Consider the following 21,829-nt stretch of genomic DNA (forward strand, 5'->3'; position numbering starts at 1 on the left):
AACACTTACTTCCAAAGATGGGGAACACCACAAATAGATCTATTTGCAACAAAAGAAAACGCAAAATGCCAAAACTTTGCATCCAGATACCCACAAGATCAGTCTCAGGGCAATGCGTTATGGATGAGTTGGTCAGGGATATTTGCATACGCTTTTCCCCCTCTCCCACTCCTTCCATATCTAGTAAACAAATTGAGTCAAAACAAATTCAAACTCATACTAATAGCACCAACTTGGGCAAGACAACCTTGGTACACAACACTATTAGATCTCTCATTGGTGCCTCATGTCAAACTACCAAACAAACCAGATCTGTTAACTCAACACAAACAACAGATCAGACACCCAGATCCAGCATCTCTGAATCTAGCAATTTGGCTCCTGAAATCTTAGAATTCGGACACTTAGACCTTACACAGGAATGTATGGAGGTCATAAAACAAGCTAGGAAACCAACCACTAGACATTGCTATGCAAATAAGTGGAAAAGATTTGTTTATTATTGCCACAATAATCAAATCCAACCATTAAACGCATCTGCTAAAGACATTGTAAGCTACTTACTACATTTGCAAAAGTCAAAGCTAGCTTTTTCATCCATTAAAATACATCTTACCGCAATTTCAGCTTATCTGCAAATTACACACTCAACTTCTTTATTTAGGATACCAGTCATTAGAGCATTTATGGAAGGCCTGAAGAGAATTATACCACCAAGAACACCACCAGTTCCTTCATGGAACCTCAATATTGTCTTAACTCGCCTCATGAGTCCACCTTTCGGACCTATGCACTCATGTGAAATGCAATATTTAACATGGAAAGTTGCATTTCTAATTGCTATCACATCTCTAAGACGAGTAAGTGAAATACAAGCATTTACCATACAAGAACCATTTATTCAAATACACAAGCAAAAAGTAGTCTTACGAACAAATCCTAAATTCTTACCAAAAGTCATATCACCGTTCCACTTGAATCAAACAGTAGAACTTACAGTGTTCTTTCCACAGCCAGATTCTGTAGCTGAAAGAGCACTACATACATTAGACATCAAAAGAGCGTTAATGTACTACATTGACAGAACAAAACTAATTCGGAAGACAAAACAATTATTTATTGCTTTCCAAAAACCCCATACAGGAAATCCAATTTCTAAACAGGGCATTGCTAGATGGATAGTTAAGTGCATTCAAACTTGTTATCTTAAAGCAAAAAGAGAACTGCCTATTACACCAAAGGCACACTCCACTAGAAAGAAAGGTGCTACCATGGCCTTTCTAGGAAATATTCCAATGACTGAAATATGTAAGGCAGCCACATGGTCTACGCCTCATACATTTACCAAACACTACTGTGTATATGTGTTAACGGTACAACAAGCCACAGTAGGCCAAGCAGTACTACGAACATTGTTTCAAACAACTTCAACTCCTACAGGCTGAACCACCGCTTTTGGGGAGATAACTGCTTACTAGTCTATGCACAGCATGTGTATCTTCAGCTACACATGCCATCGAACGGAAAATGTCACTTACCCAGTGTACATCTGTTCGTGGCATTAGTCGCTGCAGATTCACATGCGCCCACCCACCTCCCCGGGAGCCTGTAGCCGTTTAGAAGTTGATCTTGAACATTTGTAAATTTGTAAATATATCACTTTAAACTACATTATGTACATACGTATTCACTCCATTGCATGGGCACTATTACTATAATACACAACTCCTATCTCACCCTCTGCGGGGAAAACAATCTAAGATGGAGTCGACGCCCATGCGCAATGGAGCCGAAATGGGAGGAGTCCCTCGATCTCGTGATTCGAAAAGACTTCTTCGAAGAAAAACAACTTGTAACACTCCGAGCCCAACACTAGATGGCGGGATGTGCACAGCATGTGAATCTGCAGCGACTAATGCCACGAACAGATGTACACTGGGTAAGTGACATTTTCCATATAATGCCTGTATGAACCAACAAATATATACTACTATACAATAGAGATGCATAGGATCTCATTCCTGGCTCAAAATATGATTTATTTCTAAATAATGCATTGTTTAGTTAAATAGAGTCGCCGCCCATTTTTCTTTGGTTTATTTATACTGTTTTCCCCCGATAGGGTCGGCCATAAGTAGTTTCAGGTCTGTCCTAAGTAATTTACCGGGCCCTCTTATGTATTTTGATAACTGTTGTCACATGAACAGAAGACTATAAACTGACTGCCACAATTGTATTGCCTGTTTTAGTATATAATTGATTGTGCAGACTGCATTTCTTTGAAATCCACACATTTGGTATTGCCTTCAAGGCAGCATTTCTTCGGTTAGCATTCCAGGATTCTTGTTTTTCCATTTGAGAAATGCAACAAAACATTGAGCGAATTTGTTTAAAAAAAAAAAATGAGATTCTCAATACATAAACCCAAACATGCATCCAATCATATTGTTTGTAGTTAGTGTGAATGCATAAAGAGACCGAATAGGTACAGGTGCTTGAACAACCTGTTGCTTATTTTTTTGAAATACACAGACACCCCCTGTAGTGAAAGGGTTAAACATTGCATGGTAATTCTTCGCTTTAAGTTCATGCAAAGACTCTTTTGGCCTTTTACAAGGCTTGAAAAGAGGAAGCTCAGGAATGGATTAGAGAAAAGTGTTGATGGCTGGGTCATCTCATGACAAAGGTGTAAATCTGTCTGTTCCCTGGCGGAAATGAGTGTATGTGGCTGTTGTGACAGGCCTGTTAACACCAAGCTACAGTTAAAATGTTTGTGGTGTTCTTACAACACAAAATAAAACTGAAGCCGGAGCTGCTTGGAGTGGGCAGCAATCGCCTTTCTTTGGTTCATGGAACAGGGGAGTGTTGATATCTCAACAAAATAACAAAATAAAACACTGCTGTCACATTGTTGGTGGGGAGGGACATCGATTTGCTGCCCTCTAGACATATGTCAAACAAGGTAATTATAGAGAATGAAAACTGGAAATTACTAATGAGCATATGCAGATTGTTCTACACATACCTATGCTCTGTTGATGTTTTTCTCATCTGTTTATATAGGTTCCTGGTATTCAGGGTGGAGGTCAAGGGGGCTTCAGTCCTGGACAGAACCAAGTAACACCGCAAGATCATGAGAAGGTAAGAAAATAATGTTGTGCTTGGAACTGTAACTGATTTCAGAAAATCAGTTTAATAGAACCATCTGTAGTCCTATGTATTGGAATCCATTCCCATGTTTGTATCGTATCCCGGGCTTTACTTCCCTGTATGGGATCCTCTTAACATATGCTGTACAAATGTTTCCTAGGGCCTATAGATGTTAATCACCAACAACAGGGGGAAAATTCAACAGTATTGTAGTTTGGGACACCTGTGATGGTCACAAAATGACTCTGATAGACTGTTAAATTGAAGAGGCCTAGGGCCTTTTTCTTGGTTAATATATATTAACATTACTTGTTTAAATTATACCGGGGACTCCCATCTCGGCGACGGGGAATGATTAAGCATGTGAATCTATGAAAGATTCCAATACTGGAGATCTACAGTTACAGGTAACTAACTTTTTTTCTTCTATTTCAGTTGAGTGTAAGTGAATCTACTCAGGTCGTTAAAAAAAAAAAAAAAAAAACGATTTTGTTCGGTAACTCTGCAATAAAAAATGTTGCAACGTAACTTCTTGTGATGTGCTGCATTTTTAACACAGTAATTACATGGCTGCTCATCTTAGGTTCCAAAGACACAAGGGCGTTTCTCCCCATCTTTGAGGTGGCGATAGAAAAAACAGACCTTTCGGACTAAAATATTGGGAGGTTGGTAAGATTGGCAAGATGTTTGCTTATGTGCTGCCTCCTAGACTGAGTATTGTCCAGTCTAGCGTGGGAGCCCTTCTTTTGGAGGACACTTAAAACGACTTGGTAACCTTTAAGGTTTCTAAAACTTGAGTTGCAGTGGTGATTATTAGCCACTAGTACCCCATACTATCTGTTAAAGACTTCTAGCTGCAGATTCCTTACCTCTGATTTTCCTAGTCATCAGGCTAGATCCGGAAACCTTTCCTGAGCAATACCCCTTGAGGCTGAGGGTGTCCTTGATAAAGGTTGGGTTCAAACCATGTGGCACCTGTCACTGCGGGATATCGGTCACTGACCCACATGTCATTTTCCTCTGGTGCCTCAAGCGCAACTATGACTCCAAGTCGTTCTCGGTCTGCTGGGCCATGGCGCTAGAGTCTTTGAGGAAGCAGTCCCTAAAGCTGCTTCAACAACACCTGCGTGAGCGACTCAGAGAAGGTCTGTGTCCCAGCTGGGATTGAGGTGATGGGATTGATCTCAGAGCCCCAAGTCCTCTTCTTCCCATTTGAGGTCCTTGGGACACTTGGGAAAGAGGCATAAGAAGAAATTGCTGTCCATGAGGACTTTGACTTTGCTTCGTCCATCGGCTAATTAGACAAGTGCCGAACATAGGCATTCCCTGCATGGTACTGCGGAGCTGCTAGCCAGTTCGACTCTGCCCCTCCCACCTTTTCCGGGAGCCGGATAGACACCCGCTCGAATAAAGGAGTTCTTCGAGGCCATGCGCTGCGTATTCGAATGGGCCGACCCCTCTGGTGCACCTTTGGGTCCCGCGGGGTTGGAAGAGGCTCCAACTGGATCCACGCCGCCATCTTCAACCTCGGCTCCAGGAGATTCTCATGGATCCGAGTCTGGATCTGGACTGGCGCCAGTTGTACCTATGCAGCCTTCTCTGGCACCGGTCACAACACTGATGCTCCTGCGCCCACCAGCATGCCAGACCCGTTCTGATTACTGATGATCCGGAGATGGAACAGCATTGCACGACACCAATGGTGCTGACAGGTGCCAGATCATTGTCTGAGCCTTATTTTTCAGAGTCAGGCATTTGAGAATAATAGGAGGGGTCACTAGACCCTTTTAGAACACCAGCTCGAGAGATCTTTGGACTGGAATGAGGAGCTTGGAGAGGCCAGTGGGCTGGACACTTCTCCAGATATTGGCTTGATCCCCCTCCCCACTCACTGTCTATGGAGGAGGAAGCTTCCTTTGTTATGGTGGTGTGTGGGGGCAGCAGAGGTCCTCAGCCTTGCACTGCCTTCAGTGGCTGTCAAGGCAAACATCTTGACAGGCTTGCTTCATCCTTGGGCTTCTACATCCGTATTCTTTTTGCCCTTTAAAACAGCACCACCAGACGTACTGATGGGAGCTTGGCCCAAGCCCATCACATGGGCTCCTGTTAATAGGATGATTGCCCACCACCATCTCTCAGCTCTGGGCGACTCAATCTTTCTCAGCCAATACCCCACACCATCTTGGAAAAAAGCTGTTTTCTTCTAGTAGCCTGGCACTGAGGTCGGTGAACACCTTATGCTTATTGGGCCATTTCTACCATACCATTTGGGACTCGGTTGCCCAAGTGCTGCCTCAAGTCCCGGAGTAGACTCGGGCCATACTCTCCCAGGCGGTGAAAGATGGTAGGGGCGCAACTAAGTTCACCGTTCATGTGGCTTAGATACAACTGACTTGCTGGGCAGAGCGGTTGCATTGACAGTGGCCGTAAGGCACCACACCTGTCTTATGACATCTGGTTTTTTGGGGGATGTCCAAGCAAATCTGATAGACATGACCTTCTATGGCACTCGCTTGTTTGGCAAGAATGCAGACTTGGCAGAGGTGCGCTTGAACAAATCTAGGATTAAGGCCAAGTCCTTAGGCCTCTCGGCAACCCCCTGCCCACTGTTTGCCTTTCGTGACTTCAGAAGGGGCATGGCACTGCACCAGCCCTGTGCCAGCCACCATCCTACGCAACCATACCGGGGTTTGTGAGGGCACGAGGGTGGTGTCCTCAGACCTAGAGGATCTGCAGGCCAGAAGTTGTCTACTACACAGCCCCCGCAGCTGCAGCCTCAAAGCCCTCCTAATTTGGATCTGCAGGTCCATGCATGGCCAGTTTGAGAGAGAATACAGCATCATCTTCTCCACTGGATGTCTGGAACATCAGACACATGGATACTGCAGATCATCAGGAAGGGTATGCCCTGCCTTTTCAGTCCTTATCTGCTCCTATTCCACCAACATTCGAACGTCTGGCAAAGAATCATTTGTCACTATTCCGAGAGGAAGTTACAGTTCTCTTGGCCAAGAGCCATAGAAAGTGTCCTGATAACAGAAGTAGACAGTGGTTGTTATTCTCGCTACTTTCTGATACCCAAAAAGAACAAGGGTCTTTTCCCTATCTAGACCTAGAGATCCTTTAATCTCTCCCTCAGCAGGAAGTTGAAGATGCTCACGTTGGCTCGGGTCTTGTGTGCCCTATACTTAGAAGACTGGTTGGTAGTGCTGGACTTGTAGGATGCATATTTTCATATTCCCATCCTGCTGGCCCACAGGCGTTACCTGCGGTTCAGGGTAGGCCACGAACACTTTCAGTTCACCGTGCTTCCATTTGTCCTTACCAGCCCCCCTCGGTGTTCACCCAGGTGATGGCGGAGGTCAGAATGACTCTGAGGCTGCTGGGCCTCATGACCTTCTGCATCCTGATGATGAAACATACTGGATAGCAAATGCGGGCTCTGCAGTGGGACCTGAAGTTCCAGTGGGCGCAGCATCAGGGAAATCTGTCTGACATTGTCCAGATCTTGGAAGGAACTGCGAAGGACCTGCAGTGGTGGTTAACGAACCGCAATTGGATCGAAAGTAGATGTCTCTCGGTTCCCCAACCAGACCTCAAAGTAGTGACAGATGCATCACTTCTGGGATTGGTCGGCCATCTCTGAGAGGTGAAGATCAGAGGACTCTGGTCTCCGGCGGAATCCAGACTCCACATAAATATGTCTGTGCTCATGACGATCCAACTAGCATTAAAAGCATTTCCTTCCTACGTCAAGGTAAAGTTAGTGCAGGTGTTCACGGACAACACCACCGCTATGTGGTACTGCGTCATGCAGGGCGAGATGGGGTCATGGACCCTTTGTTAAGAGGCCCTGCATCTCTGATCATGGTTGGAACAGCAGGGCATAATTCTGGTGATTCAATATCTGGTGGGTTCTGTGAACGTCAGGGCAGGCAAATTCGGCCATCGATGTCTAGCAGATTGCAAGTAACATCTCCATTTGGAGGTGTACAAGGTCTCTTTCAGCAGTGGGGAGAGCCTTGGTTAGATCTGTTCGCCTTCGAAGAGAACGTGCAATGTCAGCAGTATTGCGTGTTGGAGTTTCCAAGGTGGCACTTGCTTGGCAACGCCTTTCGTTGCGAGTGGTGCTCTGGCCTCCTGTACATCTTTCTTCCCATACCACTCCTTCCCAGAGTTCTCAAGAAGATCAAGAACAACTGCTCACAAGTAATCTTTATGGCTCCTGACTGGGCATGGAGAGTCTGGTATCCCGAGCTTCTGAAAATGACCATTGATTCTCTGATCAGACTGCCCCTTTCGGCAGGATCTTCTGTCACAACAGTAGGGGGAGGGTTCCTCCACCCGAACCTGTCAACTCTGTGCCTTCATGCATGGAAATTGAGCGGCAGCAGTTGACAGCTTTCAACCTTCCTCCTGAAGTCTGTAACGTTAACTTGACAGCAAGGCGTTCCTCCACAAAAGTGGTGTACGCCTGCCGTTGGCAAACTTTTGTAAGATATTGTACAGAGAAGTCTATTAATCCCCTCTCTGCTTCTCTGTCTGTTATTCTTCTCTTCATTCTTTCTCTTACCCAACAGGGTTCCTATCTGGGGACAATGAAGGGCTATCTCTCTGTGCTATCAGCCTTTCTGCGGCTGCCTGCTCAACCCTTTCTTTTCAAGACCCCTATTGTAAATAGCTTTCTTAAAGGGCTTGTAAAAATGTTCCTCACTATGCCCTTTGTCATGCTTCAGTGGGATCTCAAGTTAGTTCTCACATACCACATGTAAGTTCTTTCCAAGCCACTGCACAATTGTCCCCTCCAGCTGCTCACCATCAAGACAGCCCTCTTAGTGGTTAGTGGCAATAACATGAGTGAGTGAGATACAGGCCTTATCATCTAAGCCACCATATCTCATGGTGTTTTTCTAGAAAAGGTAGTGCTTGCCCACCCGTGCCTCTTTCTTTCCCCATTCCACCTGGGTCAAATGGTCATCTTGCCCACCTTCTTTGTTCCCCCCCCCCCCCCCCCCCCCACATCCCTCTAAGGAGAAGGAGCAACTCCACCAGCTGGACCCAAAAAGAGTGCTGTCTTTTTAACTTGACCTCACATAAGCGTTCCAGGTGGACTACCATCTCTTTGTTTGGTATGTGGGAGCAAAAAAAGGGATGGGCAGTACAGAAACTGACCATTTTGTGCTCAGTTTTAAGATCTGTTAAGCTCTGGCAAAGAAGCGGTCTCCCCAGGGCTTAAGGGCCCTTTCCACTAGGGGAATAGCTGCTCCTACTTCATTAGCTCATGGATTTCCAGTCCTGGAAATCTGCCGGGCAGCAACATAGGCGTCTTTGCACACGTTTGCCAGACATTACTGCCTGGACTGTCTGGTCTACAGGGATGGACATTTTGCCTGTTTGGTCCTGCAGGACTCTAGTCTAAAAACATGGTCTGCAGCACACCACCAGAAGGATATGGCTTGGGTATCTAATCAAAGGTAAGGAATCTCTAGCTCTAAGTCTCTATCACATGAACAAGCTACTTGCCTTCAGTAACACATTATCTGGTAGAGACTGTGTCTAGCTGCAGATTCTTTACACCATCTCATGCCTCCTTGCTCTGTGGACTTGTTACTAGGTTTAGGGTGATCTCTTTATCAGGGCCCTAGTTTTCACGCACATTGCACCAGTTCTTGGCATGGCTTTGCGCTTCTGGCGTGAAAAGTTATGATAAAAGTAACTGACCCCGGGGACCTGGGTGGCGCCTCTATAGGTGACTGTAAATGACCACGACGTCGCATCCTGCTTCAGCAACGCCACGCAGAGCTATATTGAGCCACCTGACAGCGCGCACAATATGTGTTGCTCAGCAAAAGTTTCCAGATCCAGCCTGACACCTGGGAAAATCAAATGTAAAGAATCTGCAGCTTGATAAGAGTCTCTACCAGATAATGCATTACCGAAGGTGAGTAACTTGTTTAATAACAATGTTTCCCGTTTAATTATTTGGGGGTCAAATCTGAGAAGAAAAGTAATTAAGAAAATGCAAGAAGAAAATTCAAAAACTCTGTGATCTTAACATTATTTCAAAGTGCTAGCATTTATGAGAAGCAGAAATACGATTATAAAGTATCACCATACAGTATGCTACTGTTCATGAATGACAGTAATGTTGATGGAGCAACTGTACACTTTACCCTAGCAGCAAAGAACACTTAATTGCGGTGTTAAACCAATGGAATTAAATCGCACGAAGACTGGGTTTCTCCAGAAAGGAATTGCTAAATTTATATACTCCTTTAACAGAGAAAATTTGTATATTTTTTAAAAAAAAGGAATCATTTAAGACTTTACCAGATAAACTTCTTCTTTCTCATTCTTTCAGTCCCTTTCCACCACTCAAACAATATCAGTGGTATTTACGACATTCTGTTATACAGTTCAGTATGGAGAATAAAATTGAAAAATCCATGTGAACATGGTAAACATTACACTCTTTTTTTTTTTTTTTTTTTAGGAAACATAAACACACCAGTATATTTAAAAATACCTGAAACATGCATTGGTTGAAAATATATTTGGTTGTGGATTATAAAAATAAATTTGATAAAGTATTTAGTCCCTGTCTATGCTCTAACTTCCCCTCCTTTGTCTGTAGGCTGCACTGATCATGCAGGTTCTCCAGTTAACGCCAGACCAGATCGCTATGTTACCACCAGAACAAAGACAAAGCATCCTTATCTTGAAGGAGCAGATACAGAAATCCACGGGTGCACCGTGATTGGTGAGTCTGACTTTTTTGAGAACACCTAAGTTAGCAAACGTTTTGTTCATTAGGTTGTTGATGAGAGAGTACACAGTTTCTGTAGTACAGTCATAATGGCATGTGCAGCAGAGACTCTAAGTATTATGGTATTATTGAAATCAAAACAAGATGCTATAGAAATGTTGTTTTGTAATTTATTTCCTATTAGAAACTTCGACACATAGCTGCACACTTGGGAATATTGCTTGTTTCAAAGTTATTTCACTAGAGGAGTTTGACATTAAACGTATGTCCTTTTTTCACAGGGTTAAAAAAAAATATTTCACAGATAAATGTGCAAGTTTTTTTTCTTTGAAGAGTTCTTCTTGAGGTTATGTTTCTCCACTTCTTGCTTCAATATGCACGGTCATCAGCTCCATTGTTAGATTGTTTTCATTCTGTCGTCTGGTTCAGACATGTGCTCCGGATCAACGCCGTTGCTTTGCTCTTTTCTGGCTTCATTGTTCCTCTCCCTCACATCCCTAATCCTATTGGTGGAGTCCTCCAAACTCAAGGGTAGGTCGCTTCCCCCACCGCTGCAGCTCCACCTGCTCAGGCTCCTGCCACCTCCCAGCAAAACCGTAAGTACTCCCTGCGCTCCCCCCCCCATCCAGCCCCTCTTTACTCACCTCTGTCTCCTGAACTCTCTCTCCTCCAACTTTTCTTCGTACCCCTGCTGTCCTCACTCTGTCCATTTCCCTTCGCTTTCTGCTCTTCCTTCTGCTAGCCATTTTCCTCCGTCTTCTGCTCCTCTTCTGTAGCCCATTTTCTTTGTGTTCTGCTCTTCACCTGTGTAGGAAGTTGGCTCTCTATGTGCTATTTCAAAGTAAGGAATAGCATGCACAGAGTCCAAGGGTTCCCCTTAAAGGTAAGATAGTGGCAAAAAGAGATAATACTAATGCTCTATTTTGTGGTAGTGTGGTCGAGCAGTAGGCTTATCAAAGGAGTACATACACACAGGCAATAAATGAGGAACACACACTGAGACAATTCCAAGCCAATAGGTTTTTGTTATAGAAAAATATATTTTCTTAGTTTATTTTAACAACCACAGGTTCAAATTCTACATGTAATATCTCATTTGAAAGGTATTGCAGGTAAGTACTCTAGGGACTTTGAATAATCACAATAGCATATATACTTTTTACAGAAAACACATTTAGCTGTTTTAAAAGTGGACACAGTGCAATTTTCACAGTTCCTGGGGGAGGTAAAGTATTGTTAGTTCTTGCAGGTAAGTAACCCACCTACAGGGCTCAGATTTGGGTCCAAGGTAGCCCACCGTTGGGGGTTCAGAGCAACCCCAAAGTCACCATACCAGCAGCTCAGGGCCGCTCAGGTGCAGAGGTCAAAGAGGTGCCCAAAACACATAGGCTTCAATGGAGAGAAGGGGGTGCCCCGGTTCCGGTCTGCCAGCAGGTAAGTACCCGCGTCTTCGGAGGGCAGACCAGGGGGGTTTTGTAGGGCACCGGGGGGGACACGAGTCCACACAAAAAGTACACCCTCAGCAGCGCGGGGGCGGCCGGGTGCAGTGTTTCCAATGGGAGTCAACGGGAGACCAAGGGGTCTCTTCAGTGGGGCAGGCAAGGGGGGGGGCTCCTCGGGGTAGCCACCACCTGGGCAAGGGAGAGGGCCTCCTGGGGGTCACTCCTGCACTGGAGTTCCGATCCTTCAGGTGCTGGGGGCTGCGGGTGCAGGGTCTTTTCCAGCCGTCGGGATTTTAGAGTCAGGCAGTCGCGGTCAGGGGGAGCCTCGGGATTCCCTCTGCAGGCGTCGCTGTGGGGGCTCAGGGGGGACAACTTAGGTTACTCACAGTCTTGGAGTCACCGGAGGGTCCTCCCTGAGGTGTTGGTTCTCCACCAGTCGAGTTGGGGTCGCCAGGTGCAGTGTTGCAAGTCTCACACTTCTTGCGGGGATTTGCAGGGGTCTTTAAATCTGCTCCTCTGTAACAAAGTTACCAGCTGGCAAGTAGTGTGTCTGTGCTGAGTGAGGGGTCCCTAGGGTGGCATAAGTCATGCTGCAGCCCTTAGAGACCTTCCCTGGCATCAGGGCCCTTGGTACCAGGGGTGCCAGTTACAAGGGACTTACCTGGGTGCCAGGGTTGTGCCAATTGTGGAGACAATGGTACATTTTAGGTGAAAGAACACTGGTGCTGGGGCCTGGTTAGCAGGGTCCCAGCACACTTCTCAGTCAAGTCAGCATCAGTATCAGGCAAAAAGTGGGGGGTAACTGCAACAGGGAGCCATTTCTTTACACAAGCCCCCCCCAGCCCACAGGCCAGGAGGCTCAGCCAAAGCTGCGAGAGTCTTCCTAGTCTGTCAGGCGAGGAAGAGTAGAGGAAATAGGCTGGTTTGTTGCAGGGCCTACTCTGCCTTACATCCTCCTGTTCAGGTCATTCCCTCTGGGGAACTGACCCACTTCCACAGTAATAGGACCTAGTCTGAATTGCCTCTTGTCTGTGCTTTTAATGTCTTCACCCATTCTCTCTATTTTGGGGTTAGAGGTATCCACCTCTGCTAATCTTATTTTAGCCAGGGTCACCCCTAGCTTACCTAAAGAGGTTACCCAGAGCTGGAGTAACCCCACCATGACCAACAGGGTCAGGGGGCCTAACTTGCTATTTGGCACGAGGTCTGACCACCATGCCAAGGATAGTGCAGCCATAAAGGCTAACACCCAGCAGAGGCCACTGACAGCTGTCAGTGCCCAGAACCACACCTTTAGCTCTTCACCTGCAAGGGAAGGAGCTAAGTTGCAGGCTTCTTTGGGTTCAGGGTGCCTGTCTGCTGTATTAGAGTGGGGGGTTACCACATCTTGTAGTAAACACCCTTCTTCCACTCTTTCTTCCGTTAGCTGAGGAGCCACCCACTCAGCCTTAACAGTTGCCTGACTAGCCAGGACTTCTTGTGGGTCAGGTTGGACTTTACCAGTGCCACTTATGGAGTTCTCCCCTACTGGAGCAGAATCTCCTTGGCTTGCTGGAACCTTGGCTAAAGGTTGTCCACCCTTCCTACACTGTTTTCTTTTCTTTTTGTTCTGGGGCCTACTTGCAGTTACTGCAGGGGTAGCACCTCCAGAATCCTTGGGAGAGGACTGGCACTGGACCAGGTCCTCTCTTGTGCTCTGACTAACCTCTGGGTAGTCATTTCCAAGGAGACAATCAAGGGGGAGGTCTGTACTGACTACCACCCTTCTCCAGCTAAAAGTCCCACCCACTTCTATGGGCACAAAAGCCACAGGCCTATCAGTGACCCTGTCTGGGCTAACTCTTACTCTGGCCATCTCACCTGGGATGTACTGGTTTGAGAACACCAGCCTGTCATGCACAATAGTGTGACTGGCACAAGTGTCTCTCAGGGCAGTGGCTGGGATTCCATTCACCAGTAGGTGGTGGAAGTGTCTACTTCCCTCTGGAATCTCCAACTCACCTGTTGGGCCCTTTTTCCAGTTGAAGGCTATGAAGACCTCCTCATCTGAGGAGTCATCCCCAATGGCTACACTGGTCACCCCTGGGATTTTGCTAGGGGGGTTGTTTTTGGGACGAGAAGTGTCCTTGGTGTGGTGCTCTGTCTGTCTACAGTTATGGCACCATGCCTTAGTGGCATCCCAGTTCTTACCCTGGTACCCACCTTTGTTTTGGGTTGTGTCTCGGGGCCCACCCACCTGGTCTGGTTTTTGGGGGCCTACAGAGGACTCTTTTTCTTTGTTTCTAGTGTCACCCACTTTCTCCTGGGGAGGCTTTGTAACCCCTTTCTTTTGGTCACCCCCAGTGGAAGTTTTGGTTACTCTAGTCTTGACCCAGTGGTCTGCCTTCTTTCCCAATTCTTGGGGAGAAATTGGTCCTAGGTCTACCAGATACTGATGCAACTTTTCATTGAAGCAGTTACTTAAAATGTGTTCTTTCATAAACAAATTATAAAGCCCAACATAGTCATGCACTTCATTTCCAGTTACCCAACCATCCAGTGTTTTCACTGAGTAGTCTACAAAATCAACCCAGGTCTGGCTCTCAAGGATTTTTGAGCCCCCCTGAATCTAATTATATACTCCTCAGTGGAGAATCCAAAGCCCTCAATCAGGGTACCCTTCATGAGGTCATAAGATTCTGTATCTTTTCCAGAGAGTGTGAGGAGTCTATCCCTACACTTTCCAGTGAACATTTCCCAAAGGAGAGCACCCCAGTGAGATCTGGTCACTTTTCTGGTTACACAAGCCCTCTCAAAAGCTGTGAACCATTTGGTGATGTCATCACCATCTTCATATTTAGTCACAATCACTTTAGGGATTTTTAACATGTCAGGAGAATCTCTAACCCTAGTTATGTTGCTGCCACCATTGATGGGTCCTAGGCCCATCTCTTGTCTTTCCCTTTCTATGGCTAGGATCTGTCTTTCCAAAGCCAATCTTTTGGCCATCCTGGCTAACTGGATGTCCTCTTCACTGGAGTTATCCTCAGTGATTTCAGAGAAGTTGGTCCCTCCTGTGAGGGGAACAGCATCTCTGAGTATTATGTTTGGAGACAGGGCTTGAGAGGCCCTGTTCTCCCAAAATAGGACTGGTAGGGGGGAATTTTCCTCCAAGTCACTATCTTCATCCTCTGTGTTGCCATCCTCAGAGGGGTTGGCTCTTTCAAACTCTGCCAAAAGCTCCTGGAGCTGTAGTTTGGAAGGTCTGGGGCCCATTGTTATTTTCTTTAATTTACAGAGTGACCTTAGCTCCCTCACCTTAAGATGGAGGTAAGGGGTGGTGTCGAGTTCCACCACATTCACATCTGTACTAGACATTATGTTTCTAAAAGTTGGAATACTTTTTAAGAATCTAAAACTAGTTCTAGGTTCTAATTCAAACTTTCACAAACTTCCAAGGTAGCCCACCGTTGGGGGTTCAGAGCAACCCCAAAGTCACCACACCAGCAGCTCAGGGCCGGTCAGGTGCAGAGGTCAAAGAGGTGCCCAAAACACAAAGGCTTCAATGGAGAGAAGGGCGTGCCCCGGTTCCGGTCTGCCAGCAGGTAAGTACCCACGTCTTCAGAGGGCAGACCAGGGGGGGTTTGTAGGGCAACGGGGGGGGACACGAGTCCACACAAAAAGTACACCCTCAGCAGCACGGGGGCGGCCGGGTGCAGTGTGCAAACTAGCGTCGGGTTTCCAATGGGAGTCAATGGGAGACCAAGGGGTCTCTTCAGCAGGGCCGGCAGGCAAGGGGGAGGGGGGGCTCCTCGGGGTAGTCACCACCTGGGCAAGGGAGAGGGCCTCCTGGGGGTCACTCCTGCACTGGAGTTCCGATCCTTCAGGTGCTGGGGGCTGCGGGTGCAGGGTCTTTTCCAGCCGTCGGGATTTTAGAGTCAGGCAGTCGCGGTCAGGGGGAGCCTCGGGATTCCCTCTGCAGGCGTCGCTGTGGGGGCTCAGGGGGGACAACTTTGGTTACTCACGGTCTCGCCGGAGGGTCCTCCCTGAGGTGTTGGTTCTCCACCAGTCGAGTTGGGGTCACCAGGTGCAGTGTTGCAAGTCTCACGCTTCTTGCGGGGATTTGCAGGGGTCTTTAAATCTGCTCCTCTGTAACAAAGTTGCAGTCTTTTTGGAACAGGGCCGCTGTCCTCGGGAGTTTCTAGTCTTTCTTGAAGCAGGGCAGTCCTCTGATTATTCAGAAGTCGCTGGTCCTGGGGAAAGCGTCGCTGGAGCAGGTTTCTTTGTAAGGCAGGAGACAGGCCGGTAGGATTGGGGCCAAAGCAGTTGGTGTCTTCTTTCTTCTTCTGCAGGGGTTTTCAGCGCAGCAGTCCTCTTCTTCTTGTAAGTTGCAGGAATCTAAATTCTTAGGTTCAGGGGAGCCCTTAAATACTACATTTAAGGGCGTGTTTAGGTATGGGGGGTTAGTAGCCAATGGCTACTAGCCCTGAGGGTGGGTACACCCTCTTTGTGCCTCCTCCCAAGTGGAGGGGGTCACATTCCTATCCCTATTGGGGGAATCCTCCATCTGCAAGATGGAGGATTTCTAAAAGTCAGAGTCACCTCAGCTCAGGACACCTTAGGGGCTGTCCTGACTGGCCAGTGACTCCTCCTTGTTTTTCTCATTATCTCTCCTGGACTTGCCGCCAAAAGTGGGGGCTGTGTCCAGGGGGCGGGCATCCCCACTAGCTGGAGTGCCCTGGGGCATTGTAACACGAAGCTTGAGCCTTTGAAGCTCACTGCTAGGTGTTACAGTTCCTGCAGGGGGAAGGTGTGAAACACCTCCACCCAGAGCAGGCTTTGTTTCTGTCCTCAGAGAGCACAAAGGCTCTCACCGCATGGGGTCAGAAACTCGTCTCTCAGCAGCAGGCTGGCACAGACCAGTCAGTCCTGCACTGAACAATTGGGTAAAATACAGGGGGCATCTCTAAGATGCCCTCTGTGTGCATTTTTTAATAAATCCAACACTGGCATCAGTGTGGGTTTATTATTCTGAGAAGTTTGATACCAAACTTCCCAGTATTCAGTGTAGCCATAATGGATCTGTGGAGTTTGTTTTTGACAGACTCCCAGACCATATACTCTTATGGCTACCCTGCACTTACAATGTCTAAGGTTTTGCTTAGACACTGTAGGGGCATAGTGCTCATGCACCTATGCCCTCACCTGTGGTATAGTGCACCCTGCCTTAGGGCTGTAAGGCCTGCTAGAGGGGTGACTTACCTATGCCACAGTCAGTGTGAGGTTGGCATGGCACCCTGAGGGGAGTGCCATGTCGACTTAGTCATTTTCTCCCCACCAGCACACACAAGCTGGCAAGCAGTGTGTCTGTGCTGAGTGAGGGGTTCCTAGGGTGGCATAAGACATGCTGCAGCCCTTAGAGACCTTCCCTGGCATCAGGGCCCTTGGTACCAGGGGTACCAGTTACAAGGGACTTACCTGGGTGCCAGGGTTGTGCCAATTGTGGAGACAATGGTACATTTTAGGTGAAAGAACACTGGTGCTGGGGCCTGGTTAGCAGGGTCCCAGCACACTTCTCAGTCAAGTCAGCATCAGTATCAGGCAAAAAGTGGGGGGTAACTGCAACAGGGAGCCATTTCTTTACAACCTGTGTTCTTCTCCTCCTCTGCACCCCATCCTTCGTGTTCTTTTATTCTTCTGTGTTCTGCTCCTCTTCTGCACCCCATCCTTCGTGTTCTTTTCTTCTTCTGTGTTCTTCTCCTCTTCTGCACCCCATCCTTTGTGTTCTTTTCTTCTTCTGTGTTCTTCTCCTCTTCTGCACCCCATCCTTCGTGTTCTTTTCTTCTTCTGTGTTCTTCTACTCTTCTGCACCCCATCCTTTGTGTTCTTTTCTTCTTCTGTGTTCTTCTCCTCTTCTGCACCCCATCCTTCGTGTTCTTTTCTTCTTCTGTGTTCTGCTCCTCTTCCTCACTGCTTTTTCCTCGTGTTCTGCTCTTCTTCCTCACCGCATTTTCTTTGTGTTCTTTTCTTCTTCTGTGTTCTTCTCCTTCTGTAGTCCATTTCTTTTGTGTTCCTCTCCTCTCATGTGTTCTTTTCTTCTTCTGTACTCTTCTCTTCTTCTGTGTTCTTCTCTTCTTCTGTACTCATCTCTTCTTCTGTAGTCCATCTCTTCCCTTCCCTCTCTTCTTTCCCTTCCCTTCTATCTGACCCCTCCACCCCCACTGTAGGAAGTTGGCTCTGTATGTGCTATTTCAAAGTAAGGAATAGCATGCACAGAGTCCAAGGGTTCCCCTTAGAGGTAAAATAGTGGTAAAAAGAGATAATACTAATACTCTATTTTGTGGTAGTGTGGTCGAGCAGTAGGCTTATCCAAGGAGTAGTGTTAAGCATTTGTTGTACATACACATAGACAATAAATGAGGTACACACACTCAGAGACAAATCCAGCCAATAGGTTTTTGTATAGAAAAATATCTTTTCTTAGTTTATTTTAAGAACCACAGGTTCAAATTCTACATGTAATATCTCATTCGAAAGGTATTGCAGGTAAGTACTTTAGGAACTTCAAATCATCAAAATTGCATGTATACTTTTCAAGTTATTCACAAATAGCTGTTTTAAAAGTGGACACTTAGTGCAATTTTCACAGTTCCTAGGGGAGGTAAGTATTTGTTAGGTTAACCAGGTAAGTAAGACACTTACAGGGCTTAGTTCTTGGTCCAAGGTAGCCCACCGTTGGGGGTTCAGAGCAACCCCAAAGTCACCACACCAGCAGCTCAGGGCCGGTCAGGTGCAGAGTTCAAAGTGGTGCCCAAAACACATAGGCTAGAATGGAGAGAAGGGGGTGCCCCTGGTTCCGGTCTGCTTGCAGGTAAGTACCCGCGTCTTCGGAGGGCAGACCAGGGGGGTTTTGTAGGGCACCGGGGGGGACACAAGCCCACACAGAAATTTCACCCTCAGCGGCGCGGGGGCGGCCGGGTGCAGTGTAGAAACAAGCGTCGGGTTCGCAATGTTAGTCTATGAGAGATCTCGGGATCTCTTCAGCGCTGCAGGCAGGCAAGGGGGGGGTTCCTCGGGGAAACCTCCACTTGGGCAAGGGAGAGGGACTCCTGGGGGTCACTTCTCCAGTGAAAGTCCGGTCCTTCAGGTCCTGGGGGCTGCGGGTGCAGGGTCTCTCCCAGGTGTCGGGATTTTGGATTCAAAGAGTCGTGGTCAGGGGAAGCCTCGGGATTCCCTCTGCAGGCGGCGCTGTGGGGGCTCAGGGGGGACAGGTTTTGGTACTCACAGTATCAGAGTAGTCCTGGGGTCCCTCCTGAGGTGTCGGATCTCCACCAGCCGAGTCGGGGTCGCCGGGTGCAGTGTTGCAAGTCTCAAGCTTCTTGCGGGGAGCTTGCAGGGTTCTTTAAAGCTGCTGGAAACAAAGTTGCAGCTTTTCTTGGAGCAGGTCCGCTGTCCTCGGGAGTTTCTTGTCTTTTCGAAGCAGGGACAGTCCTCAGAGGATGTCGAGGTCGCTGGTCCCTTTGGAAGGCGTCGCTGGAGCAGGATCTTTGGAAGGCAGGAGACAGGCCGGTGAGTTTCTGGAGCCAAGGCAGTTGTCGTCTTCTGGTCTTCCGCTGCAGGGGTTTTCAGCTGGGCAGTCCTTCTTCTTGTAGTTGCAGGAATCTAATTTTCTAGGGTTCAGGGTAGCCCTTAAATACTAAATTTAAGGGCGTGTTTAAGGTCTGGGGGGTTAGTAGCCAATGGCTACTAGCCCTGAGGGTGGGTACACCCTCTTTGTGCCTCCTCCCAAGGGGAGGGGGTCACAATCCTAACCCTATTGGGGGAATCCTCCATCTGCAAGATGGAGGATTTCTAAAAGTCAGAGTCACCTCAGCTCAGGACACCTTAGGGGCTGTCCTGACTGGCCAGTGACTCCTCCTTGTGGCTTTCTTTGTTCCCTCCAGCCTTGCCGCCAAAAGTGGGGGCCGTGGCCGGAGGGGGCGGGCAACTCCACTAAGCTGGAGTGCCCTGCTGGGCTGTGACAAAGGGGTGAGCCTTTGAGGCTCACCGCCAGGTGTTACAGCTCCTGCCTGGGGGAGGTGTTAGCATCTCCACCCAGTGCAGGCTTTGTTACTGGCCTCAGAGTGACAAAGGCACTCTCCCCATGGGGCCAGCAACATGTCTCTAGTGTGGCAGGCTGCTGGAACTAGTCAGCCTACACAGATAGTCGGTTAAGTTTCAGGGGGCACCTCTAAGGTGCCCTCTGTGGTGTATTTTACAATAAAATGTACACTGGCATCAGTGTGCATTTATTGTGCTGAGAAGTTTGATACCAAACTTCCCAGTTTTCAGTGTAGCCATTATGGTGCTGTGGAGTTCGTGTTTGACAGACTCCCAGACCATATACTCTTATGGCTACCCTGCACTTACAATGTCTAAGGTTTTGTTTAGACACTGTAGGGGTACCATGCTCATGCACTGGTACCCTCACCTATGGTATAGTGCACCCTGCCTTAGGGCTGTAAGGCCTGCTAGAGGGGTGTCTTACCTATACTGCATAGGCAGTGAGAGGCTGGCATGGCACCCTGAGGGGAGTGCCATGTCGACTTACTCGTTTTGTCCTCACTAGCACACACAAGCTGGCAAGCAGGGTGTCTGTGCTGAGTGAGAGGTCTCCAGGGTGGCATAAGACATGCTGCAGCCCTTAGAGACCTTCCTTGGCATCAGGGCTCTTGGTACTAGAAGTACCAGTTACAAGGGACTTATCTGGATGCCAGGGTCTGCCAATTGTGGATACAAAAGTACAGGTTAGGGAAAGAACACTGGTGCTGGGGCCTGGTTAGCAGGCCTCAGCACACTTTCAATTGTAAACATAGCATCAGCAAAGGCAAAAAGTCAGGGGGCAACCATGCCAAGGAGGCATTTCCTTACACCCACCCTCTGCTTTCCCGCCGCCACCACCCGTTCGGCCCCGCCCCCCCTGCTCCCATTCGTCGCCCCGCCTCCTGCCCCCAGCTGACCCCGCCTCCCCCCTCCTCCCTCTCATGGCGGCCGCGCCAAAGGCAAGCCCGTCCGTGTCTGGACCGCGCCCAGCGCCATGACCCCTGGCCCCCAGCACTCCCAAACCCCGCAGCGCCGCTACGACCCCACCTCCCTCCATGCACTCAACCCGGGACGCTCTAGAACCTGCTTCCAAGCCAACCCGAAACGCACTCATGGACCCTTCGCATGCCTTACCTGCAAGCACACCTTCCACGGCGACCGCACCCCGCCCGCCAGCCCATGCGCCAATACCCACCTCAAATGCATCCTCATCAACGCACGCTCCGTCCACAAGCACGCCATTGAACTATGGGACCTCCTGGACTCCACCGGACGTCGCCTTCATCACTGAGACCTGGATGAACGCCTCCTCTGCCCCGACATCGGCATAGCCATCCCCGACGGCTACAAGATCACCAGGAGAGACCTCACCAACCAAGTCGGAGGAGGAATCGCCATCCTATTCAAGGACTCCATCAACGTCACCACTTCCACCGAAGACACCCCCCTCGCCGCCGAACACATGCACTTCCAGATCCACACCGACCCCAGGACCACCCTCAGAGGAACTCTCATCTACAGACCCCCTGGACCACGCGCCCTCTTCAGCGAATCCATCGCTGACTTCATCTCCCCGCACGCCCTAGCCTCGCCGGACTGCATCCTCCTCGGAGACCTCAACTTCCACCTGGAGCAGAACAATGACACCAACAACACCACCACCCTGCCAACCTCGGTCTCAAGCAACTGGTGAACACCCCCACCCACATCGCCGGACACACGCTCGACCCCATCTTCTCCGCCAGCAACCACGTATCCTTCAGCCACTCCTCCGTAATACACTGGACCGACCACAGATGTGTCCACTTCACCTTCAGACGCAAGACTCTCCACCTCCGCACACAACCCATCCCACGCAGACATTGGAAAAAAATCTCCACAGAACAGCTACTCTCCACTCTCAGCTACAACCAACCTACCATCTCCACCGACGCCAACAACGCAGCCCTCAGCCTCACACATTGGATCACCAACTGCGCGGACAACCTTGCACCCCTCAGACGCCTCCCAAGACAGACCAACTCCAGGAAACCTCAGTGGTTCACAGACACCCTCAAGGAATCCAAAAAAACCTGCCGTACCCTCGAGAAAGCCTGGCAGAAAGACCACACCGTAGAAAACATGTCCGCCCTCAAAAACGCCACCCGCGAACACCATCAGCTGATCCGCGCCACCAAAAGAACATACTTCAAAGACAGACTGGACAAGAACACTCACAACAGCAAAGAACTCTTCAACATCGTCAAAGAGCTCTCCAACCCTAACGCCAACTCCAACTCCATCACGCCCTCACAAGATCTCTGCAACTCCCTCGCTACCTTCTTCCATCAAAAGATCACCGACCTACACGACAGCTTCGGTCCTCAGACCCTGCCAACCACCACAGAACCCACAGCCCCAGCCATCACCC

The 21,829-nt window shown here is 48.5% G+C and overlaps 1 protein-coding gene across 6 annotated transcripts in view; it reads left to right on the forward strand.

Annotated features, from left to right (window-relative positions):
* Positions 1–21,829, forward strand: part of CSTF2 (cleavage stimulation factor subunit 2) — a 348,937-nt gene that overhangs the window by 294,142 nt on the left and 32,966 nt on the right. For all 6 annotated transcript variants that reach the window (XM_069213200.1, XM_069213209.1, XM_069213218.1 and 3 more), the window contains 2 exons: positions 3,064–3,141; positions 9,785–9,910. In XM_069213200.1, the coding sequence (XP_069069301.1) occupies positions 3,064–3,141; positions 9,785–9,907 (201 nt within the window). In that variant the 3' untranslated portion in view covers positions 9,908–9,910. The remainder of the gene's footprint in view (positions 1–3,063; positions 3,142–9,784; positions 9,911–21,829) is intronic.

Source organism: Pleurodeles waltl, chromosome 2_1 (genome assembly GCF_031143425.1).
Source record: "Pleurodeles waltl isolate 20211129_DDA chromosome 2_1, aPleWal1.hap1.20221129, whole genome shotgun sequence".
Taxonomy (NCBI): Eukaryota; Metazoa; Chordata; class Amphibia; order Caudata; family Salamandridae; genus Pleurodeles; species Pleurodeles waltl.